General features: G+C 44.2%; 1 protein-coding gene across 6 annotated transcripts in view; it reads left to right on the forward strand.

The window, feature by feature from the left end:
- The first annotated feature begins 580 nt into the window (after nt 1-580).
- The window catches only part of APP (amyloid beta precursor protein), a 235,436-nt gene continuing 222,363 nt past the window's right edge, over nt 581-13,653 (forward strand). For 4 of the 6 annotated variants that reach the window (XM_004588594.4, XM_004588595.4, XM_004588596.4 and 1 more), the window contains exon 1: nt 595-811. In XM_004588594.4, the coding sequence (XP_004588651.1) occupies nt 755-811 (57 nt within the window). In that variant the 5' untranslated portion in view covers nt 595-754. Of the gene's footprint in view, nt 812-13,653 lie in introns of all 6 variants that reach the window. The other 2 variants (XM_004588599.4, XM_004588600.4) reach the window with 2 other exon arrangements.

Genomic DNA, 13,653 nt, shown 5'->3' on the forward strand with positions numbered 1-13,653 from the left:
GAAGTAAATGGGTCGCCTGGGTCTTTCCTAGGTCTAGAGCTTTTCCTCCTTTGGTTCATTCTAAAGATAGAAATTCTAGTTTGCTGGTGGCTTTGAGAGAGAGAGAGAGAGAGAGAGAGAGAGAGAGAGAGAGAGAGAGAATATGAATCCCGAGGCTTTTACTGTGCTGTTTCAACAAGAAATCCCAGTTCTGTACTTCCAGAAACGCCCGCCCCACCTCTCCAGCTCGGTGCAAAGGCCCGAAATGCAGACAAAAACGCAGCCCAGCAGCAGCCCTTTCTAGGACATCCCCGAGAGGTCGGATGATTCACGCTCGCGGGAACGAGCTGGGAGCGCTCCCGACTTTTCTGGAGCCGCAGCGTCCCAGGACTCCCCTTCCCCTCCTCCTGCACCGTGCCTCTCCTCCCTGCCTCGATTCCCGGAGCCCAGGTGGGGCGCCGGCTGGGCAGGCGCGCGGGGCGCACGCGGCTCCGGGAGCGCTGGCACCTGTGGGCGCCCGAGGCCGCTCCCCGGCGGCTCCGCTAGGGGTCCCTCTCGGGCGCCGAGCGGGGCGGACCGGATCAGCTGACTCTCCGGGCTGCGCGCCCGGCCGCCGCACTCCCGCTCCGTCAGTTCCCTCGGCAGCGCTGGGCGAGAGCGCCGGGAGTCGCGCGGCTGCGGGAGCCCTGCAGACGGCGGAGGCGGCGGGCAGAACGCGGGCGCGGCGGATCCCCCTGGCACAGCAGCGCACTCGGTGCCCCGCAACAGGGTCGCGATGCTACCCGGTCTGGCACTGCTCCTGCTGGCCGCCTGGACGGCTCGGGCTCTGGAGGTGGGTATTGCGCCTCAGAAGGGGGGGTGGGTGAGGCCACCCCGGGAACCCGGTTTCCCCCACCCCCACGTCTTTAATCCGAGTCAGTGTGGGTGGTGGAGGAGACTCGCTCGCGGGCGCCCTGCGCATCCCGCCCTCGGCCCAGCCCAGAGCTGGGGACGCGCGCTCCTGCCCGGGGAGAGGGATGGGCCGGGCGCCGGGGCACCCTGGTCGGCGCCAAACCTCGGGCGAGAAGGGGAGAGGACGACCCAGATCCTAGACCCCGACACAGCCCTCACCTTGGGAATGGGAGACGTCCGGATGGGGGAGGGGGAACGGAGCACGTGGGGGAAAAAAAAAAGGCGAAAACGCAGCCAGTCCCGGATCACATCCCCGGCTCTGAAATCTGTGTCCTTGCCTTTCCCTCCAGTCCCGGGGAGGAGTCGGGATAGCTGGGGAGACCGGGGCCCCTCTGGGCTTCTCTCTGCCTTCTCAAACGCCCCGTTTCACCTTTCCTCCCACCCCCACTCTCTTCCTCGCCCAAACCTCCTCCTCCCCCGTGGCCGGCGGCCGCCCGGGTGCCTCCCTAGCCGGGGCGAGCGTCGGGGTCGCGCACCGCCTTCCGCAGGCAAACTTTGAATGTTTCTGCGTCTGCCTTTTGTGTTAAGTTGCGAGAGCTGGGAGGGGTCGGAGCACCCACACAGCCTGCCCGCAGCTTCCCCAAAGCCTGGACGTCCCGTTCGCACCCTGGGCTTCTCCGGGCGAGGGAGGAGGGCCCCAGGAACAAAAGCCGCGACACTCCGCCCTCGCAGTCCGGGGCGCGGTGGCGAAGCCGCGTTGGTCTCGGTGCGCCACCGAGGCTCCTGCCCGTCTGTCGTGCCGGTCGTTCGGGAGGGGCTGGAGCTGGGGCCTCTCCGGACGAGCCTCCGTACCCTCCTCTGCTTCCCACCCGTGATCCCCACCCCCTCGGGCGTGTCCATTCAGGGCCTGTGCTGCAGAGTCCTGGGGGAGAAGTGTACCGAGAGCCGGCCGTGCGTCTGCCAAGGGCAGTGGCGGGTGATGGGGAAACACGGGCTCTTCCCCCTCCAATGCATCAAAGGAGGCGTTTGTCTGCATAAGGCGCAGCCTCCTGCCTGGCAGCTCCGGGGATCGTGATCTAGCCTCCCCGCGGGTGCAGGACGCCTGGGAGGTCCGCAGGGTCTCTCTTTTTTTAGGGTACTGATGAAAGAATTGGATTGAGTGAAGATTTAGACGGAGAAGATGGCGCCTCTGCAGCGTAGCAAAGAAAAGCTGCGAGGAGCTGCAGCCTGGTGAAATCCACCCACCGCTAGGTGTATAGCAAGTCTGCGCCATTCACCCATCTCGGGAGCTTTTGGCTAACGCAAATGACTGCTTTTCCTTGTATCTATGGTTGCTCTGAAGTTGTTTGCGTGACAGTTGGGGCACAGCAGGTTGCGTTTTGCATCCGTCGCATTCCCTGTTTTACCGTGTGCAACCTCCCCTCCTGAATGCCCCCCCCATAGTAATTTTCCAAAAAACCAATTTCCGGACTACTGTTTCCTTGCAGGTCCACTGAGGCTGTACAATCACACCATTACAGTTTCCCGGTCCGTAATTTGCAAGGTCATTGAACTTTTTTCAAACCCCTCTGATTTTTACCAAGTGCCCCCAAATCACCGAAGGGTGGGTGCTGCATAAGACAGGTGGTTTTTCTAAGCGTCCAAGGATTTTTTTTCATATTCAAAAGAAATTATTTACCTGATGACATTTGTATAATTATTTCACTTTTACCTAATTGTCTAATTTGCAAATTAAAAATGACAAGTCATTAAAATTATATAGCAACAGTTTTTTTGGACCTTTTCTCAAAAATTATTGACGTTTCTTGAACAGTATATGTGTGTGTGTGTATGTATATATACACACACATACATATTTTTTTCCCTGTATAAAATGAGGCAACTTGCAGGCAGACGGGATTCAGTTTTAATATTGGGCTTTGGCGTTTCTGGACTATTTCTACTGTCCTTTTTGGATAGTTCAACGGGCTGTTGTCACTTCCAGCCCAGGGTGCAGGTGAGATTCCAGCAATTAATTTGCAAAGCGTTGGTGGAGGGTGGGCCATACACGCTAAGGAGGTTGGGGGTGGGGCATTTAACCAGCTCAGGGCCCGCAGAAAAGGTAGCTCAGAGATAGGTGGCCTCACTTTTCCTGAAAGCCACGGGATTGCGTGGCCTCCTGGCCTCCCTGAGTTTAGTGTTAGAGGCCTGAGTTCCACACACCTTGACGTTTATTTACTTAGTTGATTCAGTCTGCCACTTCTTTTATTTCCTTGGGGTAGGAAGGCAGCGAGCCTAATCTTCACAGCCTGCGCTGGTGCTGCAGTGGCTGGCGGGATAGAACCCCAGGGCCACGGACAAACCCTGCTGGAGGGTTAGAAAACTTGTACACAAATTAATGAGGCCCAGATTCCCTGGTGCTCTTGTAAAAGAGTTAACCTTTTCTTGCTGACCCTGGGGAGCCATAGTGACTTGCAAAAGCTTCTTGCTCAGAGTCAAAACCAGCCCAGGTTCCTAACAAGGCTGTTAGACTGCAGAGAAGTTACCAGGTGGGAGCACTCATGCGGTTAAGTTAGGATTACTGACTTACAAAAACGAAAAACAGATGTGATTGAATATTGGCGTGAAGGAAAATGGAGTGGTTATCTTTACGATCCAGGCTTTTTCCTTGTTGCTGGATGATTCTAATTTATGTCAGTTTTTATGGCACACGGGAGTCTTATATAAATGTTTGTATTATGATGGAAGTTGTCATTGTGGAAAATAGATGTAGTTATTATGTGCCTGAAAAAGCGAATAAATCTAATAATGTGATTCAGTAAAAACGAAGTTTTTGCAAATTTTATGAAGCGATTTATAAAGCATTTTTTTAGTACATTCTTTTTTTGAATCGCTCCTTTGTTAGATTGATGACGTGTGTAAAGGTAAACCTGTCCAAATGCACCTGGAATGCAAAGCTTCCAGAATGTAAGGTTTAGTTTGCTTGCATTCACTTTCTTTCCCAGGAAGTTTGCAGGGTAAATAAAACATGCCCATGATTATAAAAGAAAGCAGAATGTGCTAAGAGCCGAAGGGAAAGGAGGAGTTAAGTGGTATCCTGAGTTCAAGAGATCCAGAGTAAACACCTCTATTCAATGTGTACAGCAAAAGTGGAATGAGCTAATCCTGGAGCATTTCCTGGTGGTACATTTCCAGCCAGGTTTGTATCCCCGGGGCCGGGAGCGAGGTTCATCTCCGCATTCACTGTATTTGTTTACATGTCTTTCTGCAACTCTTCCTTCCCAGACAGGACACACACACACACACACACACACACACACACACATACACACACGAGATTGTGAGTAGTACGTTTTTCTTCTTAAGTAATAAAAGAATGAGGAAGGTTGTGCTCTGGTTAGATGAATTTCTTTAATTCATTGGGGACTTTTTTGTTGATGGTGTTTTGGGGCACTACCCACAGAAACGTCTTTTCCTTCAAGAAGCTTCCAGTCTTCTGGGGAAGCCATGAGTGTGAGCTGCACCTGACGCCTGCACGGGGTGCTCCCTGCAGAGCACTGGGGAACTGTGAGGCAGTTGCACGGAGGGGCTGAAAGCAGAATCCAGGAGCTTGGGTACTTCCAGCAGCATCTCGACTAAGGAATTCACATGATGAAAAATAGATGGGTTATAGGATAATTTAGGTTTGATTTTTGGTTTTTGCAAGTGGTTTCTTACCTCTCCTTGTTTGGCTTGACTGTGAAATCTTTCATTAATTTTTGTTGTTAACCAAAGTAGACTACTGAAATCTTTAAATTTGCAAGTGAAAATCATCCTGAAAAGGCAGATGTTATGTAACTGCTTCTTCAGTTGAATTCTATGCAGCTTAAGAGATGTTTCAGGGAAAACATTAGTATTTTTTTTTAAAGAAAAATGTCTAGTAGATTATCCTCTGTAGATGAACCCTGGTAATAGAAATATTTTATTCATACTTGCTTAGAAATCTATGCAGACCAGGATTATAATGATTGAAAAGTTCTGATTTGTTTATGAATTAGCAGTTTGATTTTAAAAAAGTGATGTTTAATCCGTAGTTACCTGCTTTTTGAGGAGTGGCTCAAAGGACTTGACTTCATGTGCATAAAATCCCACCTGCAATAGAGAGCTAAAAAATCATTTATTTTAGATTTATTTGGAATGACTGCATTTTGAAGAACCGTGCAATTTATATTTAGCTTGAACATTGTTAGAATCTGTAGTAGCTTATGAAAATACAATGCAAAATTTTATTTCATGGTAGTTGAAATGGGGAAGATGGGAGATTAAAAATCCCACTCTGGGGGAGGGGGAGAACTGGGGTTGCTTCTACATTTATAATGTTAATTTCTATTCCAGGCGTATTGTAAGGCCAGTAACACTGACTCATGGACTGTTCCATAGGTGTGCTTAGGGAAGGTGGCGTTGCACACTCATCACAGGGCTGCATACGGCTAGGATCACATGACAAGGATTCTGGCTTGGTTCCCTTGGAGCTGTTGACCATGAGCAAGCTGCTGTGCCTTATTTTGAATGGGGATAATAGTGTTTATGCTTGTTGAGGATTCGTTGAATTACTAGTGGGATATTTTGTAAAAAATTATAAAAAATAAGATTTATTTTTATTTAGTGCAATATTTTTTAAATTCATAGAAGTTTTTTTTAAAATATGCATGTTCCATGAAAGTTTTAAATACGTTTCAAGATTTTTTTTTGGCATCAAAATAAACTTTTAATTCTGTTTTCCATGAACTTTTCAAAGAACTCTTGTAGATGCAAAAGGCTTGCAAATAAACCTGATTATGCAGTCCAGGCACTTAGTAGTGTTACAATATACTTAGTAGTGTTACTGGTGACAATATAAAATGGATATATTTAAGTCTCACAAGAAAGTTTTAAGAAATCCATGTCTTGTTTTACTTGTTGACGACTTCATTTACCAGATAATTTAGACTATAGTTGGAACTTGGTAGCTTTTTCTCTGTAACAAGGAATGGATTTAATTTCAATGTAAAAGTCATGCTTCATATATAATTTTTGTGATTAGATTTTACTTATTAAGTATATATGCTTAGTATTTCATTTGACTTTTTGAAAGGTAGTAAAGTAATTCATGTTCATTGAAAATTTCTGACAGTATCAAAATGTGCAAAAAGCGTAAGTGGATTTTACACAAATGAGAAAGACCTGTTAATCCACGCACTGGCAACCTGTTGTCCATCTAATACTCTGACTTGATTATTAACTCAGCCTCCCATCAGCCATCAGCGATGAACAAGTTGTGAATAAGCTTGGTTTGCTGTTTAACATAATCATTTCTGGAATAAAGAGACATTCGACCTTGTCCATCTGAGCAGAAATGGAAGACTTTGAAAGGCAGCAAAAATTTGGTCTTAGATGGAATCTTGTGGCACAGACAACGAGAGAGCCTAAGAGCAGACCTCATGAGCATGTGGCATTTCTCCAAGAAATCAATTTCAAAATAGAATGAGTGTGGATAACCCACCATATTATGACTATCACATTGTTACTTCACATTTATAGTCATCTAACTTTTAACACAAACTACAGATTTTACAAGTCAGCATTAAGTATTTTTTTTAAAAAAAGTTTTTCTTTAATTGAAAGGTAGAGACAAAACTCCTACACTTAGGTTGGCTTCCAAGATGCCCATGACAGCTGAAGCTGGGCCATGCTGAAGCCAGGAGCCTGGCTCTTTGGGTCTCGCACGTGGGTGGCACTCAAGTAGTTAAAGCACCACCGGTTGCCTCCCAAGGGTACACACATATTAGTAGGAAGATGGAATTGGAAACCAAGTCAGGGCTCAAACCAGGAACTTCATTGTGGGATATGGGGTTCCCAACTGGTGTCTTAACGACCATGCCATGTGCCCACCTGTGAAAGTATATTTTGTTTATATTTTGTACATCTATTTCAGAGTAAGGTGGGGGTTTTTGAATATATGAAACTAGGAATGCCGTAGCTCAGTTATGACTGAAGGGTCAGGAAGGAGACTCCCAAGCAATCTCTGCAGGTTTTTCTTATCTAATTCTTCTGCCTGTAATTATCTTGCTCACCTGAAAGAAGACAGGCCGGTTGCAGGTAGAGGATGTAACCAGAGGAACCATGTTTTTAATCAACATCCTGCTCAGAGGAGACAGGAAAGCAGGAGATGGCCGCCCCATCACATGAGTACAGCTGGTGACAGATGAAGAGTAAACAAATAAACAAAACGAACATTACGAAAATGGGACTAGAACACGTGTTTTGCAGGTAAACAGATCAGTGCAGTGATTTCTGAAGTGCAGGGATGGACCTAAAACTGTTTGAAATTCCTAATTTCTGCATTATCTCTTTCTCTCTCAATTCCACAAGTCTTTCAGATGGGAGATTTGACTTAACAAGGCATTTGTTTTTATTTTCGCGATTTAGTTGGTATGAAATAGTTCTTTGATTGTCTTTCCAAAGGATAGAATACTTTGTGCTCCCAGTTTGCTCCTGGAAAAATCCATGTGCTGTTTTCATCAAGGATGAAAAATGTACTTCACATGGGAAGGAGCTGATCAATGACCTTGCAGCAAGAGAGGATATTCAAGTGAAAGATACATTGTCTAAGGAGAAGTCATTTGTAGTAAGTGAACAAATGCATTATTACTCTTGTTGCTTTGCTAAATTTCACAGCTTTAATGACTGCAATATATTTGGATCCTATGGAGACATTTTCAAGGAGTAAAAAAGAGATTTAATCCTGCCCTTGAGATCTATTTGAATAATTCAAACTTGCCTCCTGGCACCCAGTTACTACAAACTCATTTGTCGAGTTTTTCCTTCTGTGTGCTAGCCTGATGGGTAGTTTGCAATGAAATTAATGAAGCAATATAAATTTCATTTTAATAAGAAGAAAATGATATCCATTAAGGTTTGATTACTTCAAAAATGACTTTCATATCTGCTTCTATTATTAGGTGAATTTTCAAAAGCATAATTACATTGTTTTTAGAAATATTTTCTTAGAGGTTGACTTTATAGGTAGACATGAAAGTCTCTCACTTCTATGGCCATTTCAATTTTTTTCTTTTTGCAAAAGCCTCAACACAAAGTTTTTTGAAATCATAGCTTGAATCTTCAGAGGCTAATATTCAGACCCATTATATGAGACACAATATTTGATAGACGATCTTCTGTGCTAGTGCTCTTAATTGCTTATTTTGTTTAAAGCACGTACAGTGTTTTGACTGTACAGTGCATTAGAGGATATAACTGAAGCATTCCTAAGAAAACATGGTCACATTCAGTTATACGAAGAATAGTATACTGAGAGATACATGTTAATTTAGAAACATTAAATTAATTAGCAACTTAGTCAAACTTAGGCTCTTAAAATATACCCAGGAAAGGAAAATTTGTTCCTTTCATTTATAATGCTTGTTTAAAAAAATTGTATAAAGAAGCATACAAAGAAAAGTTAAGCCTTTTGCTTGAGATTTATTATTTAACTTTTTCTGAAGTATTTTATTGTGGAAGAAATGTAGATATGTCACCAGTGGCTTAGTGTGACTAAGTCGCTTACAGCTCTCTACTTCAGGAATTTAGTTGGTTCAGCCAGAAAAAAAAAGTCTTCTTCCTAAAATACTTCATTAATCCCCCAATTGGATGAGGTATTTCCAGTTGAGGGTGCCTAGGAATGATTAGGTCTGAATAAGATAGAGTTCAGTGTTTTGGGATTCAATTGAGTGGGCATTAAAAATAAAAATTTTATTGTCTTTTTTTCTGGTTTCCTACTTTTTTGCCATTTGACAGCCAGTGTTTTTTTAGTGTGAAGAGTTAAAACTGGTCCTTTTAAAAATCAGTGTTGAATTCCATTACTTTTTTTCCTCTGGAAGAATTATACTCTTTAAGTTCAAGGGCTTGATGCCAATAACATTGTATGCCATGAACTTGATAGTTGAAAATCTAACTGAAGGTATTATGACCAGCCTTGTGTCTTTTCACAAGCTTGTTTTTAATGTTTTGCGTCAAGTGTTAAATCTTTGTACTCCACAGAATTGAGATAATTGGGATCCAGTACGACAGACTCTAAAATGCTAGAGGTATTTTGTTGAGGGGATGTTTGTAGCCGAACAAACTGGATACGTGAATGCGAAAGCCGCTTACATGTTGTTTATTAAACAGTTGTCCAGGACTCCATTTTTAGAGTATGTTTATGACTAAACAGCATTTTTGCTCCCTGTGCATATTTGTTTAGTGAAATAGAAGGGGGCATCCCAGAGGGAAACTAGGCTACTTCTCCATGATAGAGTGGCCACGTGACTGTGGCTAAACCAGAGTAGGAGGAAAGGACGTGGCTACTGACACTGTCCAGGACAGAAATAATGAACAATACCGGCATTTTGGGGCATTGCTTTTGCAAAAACAGGAGACAAGCCTACCTTTCTTGTAGAGTGCCTTTTGTTTGAATTTACTATTTGAATGTTTCACTTCACATTTTTGAGCTGTGGTTCAGTTTTTGGTGTGACTTTTTCTGCGTGCTGTAAGGACACAGATGGGAAGTGTTCAGTTCGTTAGGGTTATTTCTTCTGTGTTTCTTGTCATACTTGTTGGTTTCATGCACTGCCGGTGGAGAGATGAGTAAAAGCTGTCAGTGTGTGATGTCTTTTTCCTGGAGGGGAAAAAAAAAAGTCATCGGGTTCATTGTGATTCTTACAGTTTATTATCTTTTAAATCATCCTGACATGTTGATCTCATTGTGCATTTACTTCTTGGTGTCAGAGAGTGAATATGTCAAACCCAATCCCAAACCCTTGGTTCTTTTGGTAGTTGGAGGGAAGGTTTGAATGGATTATGCATTCACCTGGTCTGTCTACTCCAGACAGTCTTGGGCGTTTGAGATGGGTTTCTGTGATGGTGACACTGATTTGTTGTTATGCTGTTAAACCTTATCATTCATTTTGTATCTTGTGATTTCTCCCTCTTGAATTTTCCAACTTGTTTTATGTGGGACAGATACTGGATTTCTTCCAAGGGTTTGGGTTATGCCAAGAGCTTAGAATCTTTTTTTTTTTTTAAAAGATTTATTTATTTTATTACAAAGTCAGATATACAGAGAGGAGAGACAGAGAGGAAGATCTTCCATCCGATGATTCACTCCCCAAGTGAGCCGCAATGGCCGGTGCGCGCCGATCCGAAGCCAGGAACCAGGAACCTCTTCCGGGTCTCCCACGCGGGTGCAGAGTCCAATGCATTGGGCCGTCCTCTCCTGCTTTCCCAGGCCACAAGCAGGGAGCTGGATGGGAAGTGGAGCTGCCGGGATTAGAACCGGCGCCCATATGGGATCCTGGGGTGTTCAAGGCTAGGACCTTAGCTGCTAGGCCACGCCACCAGGCGCAGGAGCTTAGAATCTTGATGACATTGTGAGTAAATGGAGAGGTACTTCAAGCTGTGCTTTGGCGAGCTTCATAGCCTGATAGAGGAAGAAGGAGATGCAGACATAATTAGGTACCAATTGCAAAGGATCTTATAGAAAAATGTGAGATTTCTGGGCCCAGTGCAGTAGCCTAGCAGCTAAAGTCCTCATCTCACACCCATGTGGGCACCACTTCTATCTGGCGACCCCGCTTCCTATCCAGCTCCTTGCCTATGGCCTGGAAAAGCAGTCAAGGACGGCCCAAAGCTTTGGGGCCCTGCACCCATTTGGGAAACCAGGAAGAAGCTCCTGGCTCCTGGCTTCGGATTAGCTCAGCTCCTTTTGTTGTGGCTACTTGGGGAGTGAATCATCGAATGGATCTTCCTCTCTGTCTCTCCTCTTCTGTATATCTGACTTTCCAATAAAATAAATGAATAAATCTAAAAAAAAAAGGATATGAGATTTATGCATAGAGAAGACAGGCAGGATTGGAACTGGGTTTCAAGGCTGCATGAAAGTGAACTTGAGTATTCCAGGGCTTCTGTAGACAGCAAAATGGCGAGGGGGTAAAGGCTCAGACCAGGAATCTGAAAGTAAGAGTGAGGTATGGTAGGAGACTAAGTTTTGGATGCCACTGATGAATTTGCACTTCATGTTTTCAGCAGTGGGATGCTTGTAAATGTTTCTCAATTGGAGATGCTGAGGGCTGGTTCAAGTAGATTAATGAACTTTTGCAGACGTTCTTATCAATGTCTGCTCAATTTTGTGTTGCATAGATGATGACATTTACCTGCAAGGATAACTGGTCCTTGCTCCGTTAGATACACACATTGCCACAGGGGTATACTGCAGACTCTCAAAGAATAAGGGAGGGGAACTGGAATATTGACTGACAACTGATGATTTGGGATTTAGAGCTGCAGAGGAAACTGGGGCAGATAATACACATTCTGAATTAAAGCAAAGATTCTTTGTGGACCCTTAGAGTAGGTATGTGGGATTGTCCCCTTTTCTTGTGTGCTGGGGAATGCCTTTCTGTTTTTAAGAAGGTAACCAGGTAACCTCCAGGAACTGAGCTTTCACAATGGACAGCGGAACCCAAAGTGTGTTCAGATTTGTATTGCTGGGAAATCTTCCCACCAGAGCGAGAGGAAAGAGGGATCATTCCTGGGTCTCTCTGGGTAAGAGTAGCAGTGTCAGGTTTATTCTGTTAGTAAACTATCTTTCATTTGATATGGAGAATTCCCCAAAGAACCTTCTGTTGCATTGGTCCTTTGAAAAGCACCACAGATAAAACTAGCTTTGAGGTTTTCAGAAAAGAAAGGCTCTTTTGAGCAAGATCTGCCTATTGTGTCCAGCTGCCTCTCTGTGGATACACAACCATTCAGATCTGTATATGCTGCTCTGTGTCATTGAACCAGACTGGAAAAGTCTATAGAAGAGGGGAAAAAAATAAATATATTTGCATCAATAAAAAGGGAATAGACATTCAAAAGTTCTAAATTATTTATCTGTTTTCTTTCAGTTATTTTTGAAAAAAAAAGTTATTTTCATTTTATTTGAAAGGCAAAGAGTTAAGGAGTGAGTGAGAGCTAGCTCTTCCATCTGCTGATTCACCCTTGAAGTGACCACAGCAACCAGGGCTGCTTTGGGCTGAAGCCAGGAACTTAGAGAATTCCACTTGAGTCTCCCATGAGCTTGGTAACAGCCCAAGCACTTGAGACACCAGTTGCTGCCTTGCAGGTTGCTCACTGACTGGAAATTGGATGAGAAACAGGGTAGTCAGGACTAGAATCAGTGGCTCTGTAACGGTACATGGGCATCCCAAGTGGCAATGTAAGATGCTTAGCCAAGTGCCTGCCCTTCATTTCAGTTATTTTAAAAATGATTAGATGAGGATACATACTGGAAAGTGTCTGTTTAAAGAAAGATTTAGAAAAACCTTTAGTTCTGAGCAGGCTTGAAGCAATCACCTATTTAGGAAGCCTTAGGGGTTTTTGTAGAAGGGATTTTATCTGTGCTTTACAGATTTGTTTAAAATATGTCCTGACTGTTTGCCGTACTGTGCCTGATTTTACTTTATGGACAGGTTGAAAATATGTTTCCACAAAAGCTGCTTTTGCACTGATTTTGACTCTTTGATTCCCTTAGAAATGAATCAGAAGAGTTGTTCAAATGTGGTCATTTTAATCTTGGCTTTTTGCTTTTTTTTTTTTTTTTTTTTTAAGATTTTTATTCATTTTATTACAGCCAGATATACACAGAGGAGGAGAGACAGAGAGGAAGATCTTCCATCTGATGATTCACTCCCCAAGTGAGCCGCAACGGGCCGATGCGCGCCGATCCGATGCCGGGAACCTGGAACATCTTCCGGGTCTCCCACGCGGGTGCAGTGTCCCAGTGCATTGGGCCGTCCTCAACTGCTTTCCCAGGCCACAAGCAGGGAGCTGGATGGGAAGTGGAGCTGCCGGGATTAGAACCAGCGCCCATATGGGATCCCGGTGCATTCAAGGCGAGGACTTTAGCCGCTAGGCCATGCCTCCGGGCCCCTTGGCTTTTTGCTTTTTAAATTGAAGTATCAAGACATGTTTTACCTGTACATTTTTGTGCTGCCTACAGAAAACAGATGGAAATTTGTTTTTGGAATAGTTATTGTTAATGAGAATTAGAAATAGTAACTGTAATATATATTTGGATGTATATTTCAGTCCTATCATACTGCTCATGTTTTGAAGTTCTGTTGTTCCTAACTAATGGGTGCTAACGGCCCACCTGACATGGGTGGCCTGCCTTGCTCTCGATGGCAGAGAGGAGGACTACTGTTTGCTCTGTGTCAGTAGCTGATTTTGCAGCTCTGCGGATGAATGCCTTTGTTTGAGGTCCCTGCAATGAGAAAGGTTGACAGTCAGAATCTGTTCTAAGAGGAATTCTTGAGTGTTTACTCTGTACCCATCTAGATTTTATTACTATTTCATTGCATTTGCTCATATTCTTATTTTAGATTTCTAAATAAGCAAGCTTTTTAAAACTATGCCTGCTTCTTGTTACTTTAAATACATTACCCAAATTGGTAGAAATTTATTGGAAAGTTCCTGGTGAGTATTGATAAGGTAAAAATGTAGTCCTTCCATGCAAGTTCATTATAGTCATATCTACTAAATTCAAACAGGAGTTTCAGAATGGATGATTGGGGCCCGGCAGCGTGGCCTAGCAGCTAAAGTACTTGCCTTGAACACCCCGGGATCCCATATGGGCGCCGGTTCTAATCCCAGCAGCTCCACTTCCCATCCAGCTCCCTGCTTGTGGCCTGGGAAAGCAGTCGAGGACGGCCCAATGCATTGGGACCCTGCACCCGCGTGGGAGACCTGGAAGAGGTTCCTGGTTCC

Source organism: Ochotona princeps, chromosome 3 (genome assembly GCF_030435755.1).
Source record: "Ochotona princeps isolate mOchPri1 chromosome 3, mOchPri1.hap1, whole genome shotgun sequence".
NCBI lineage: Eukaryota > Metazoa > Chordata > Mammalia > Lagomorpha > Ochotonidae > Ochotona > Ochotona princeps.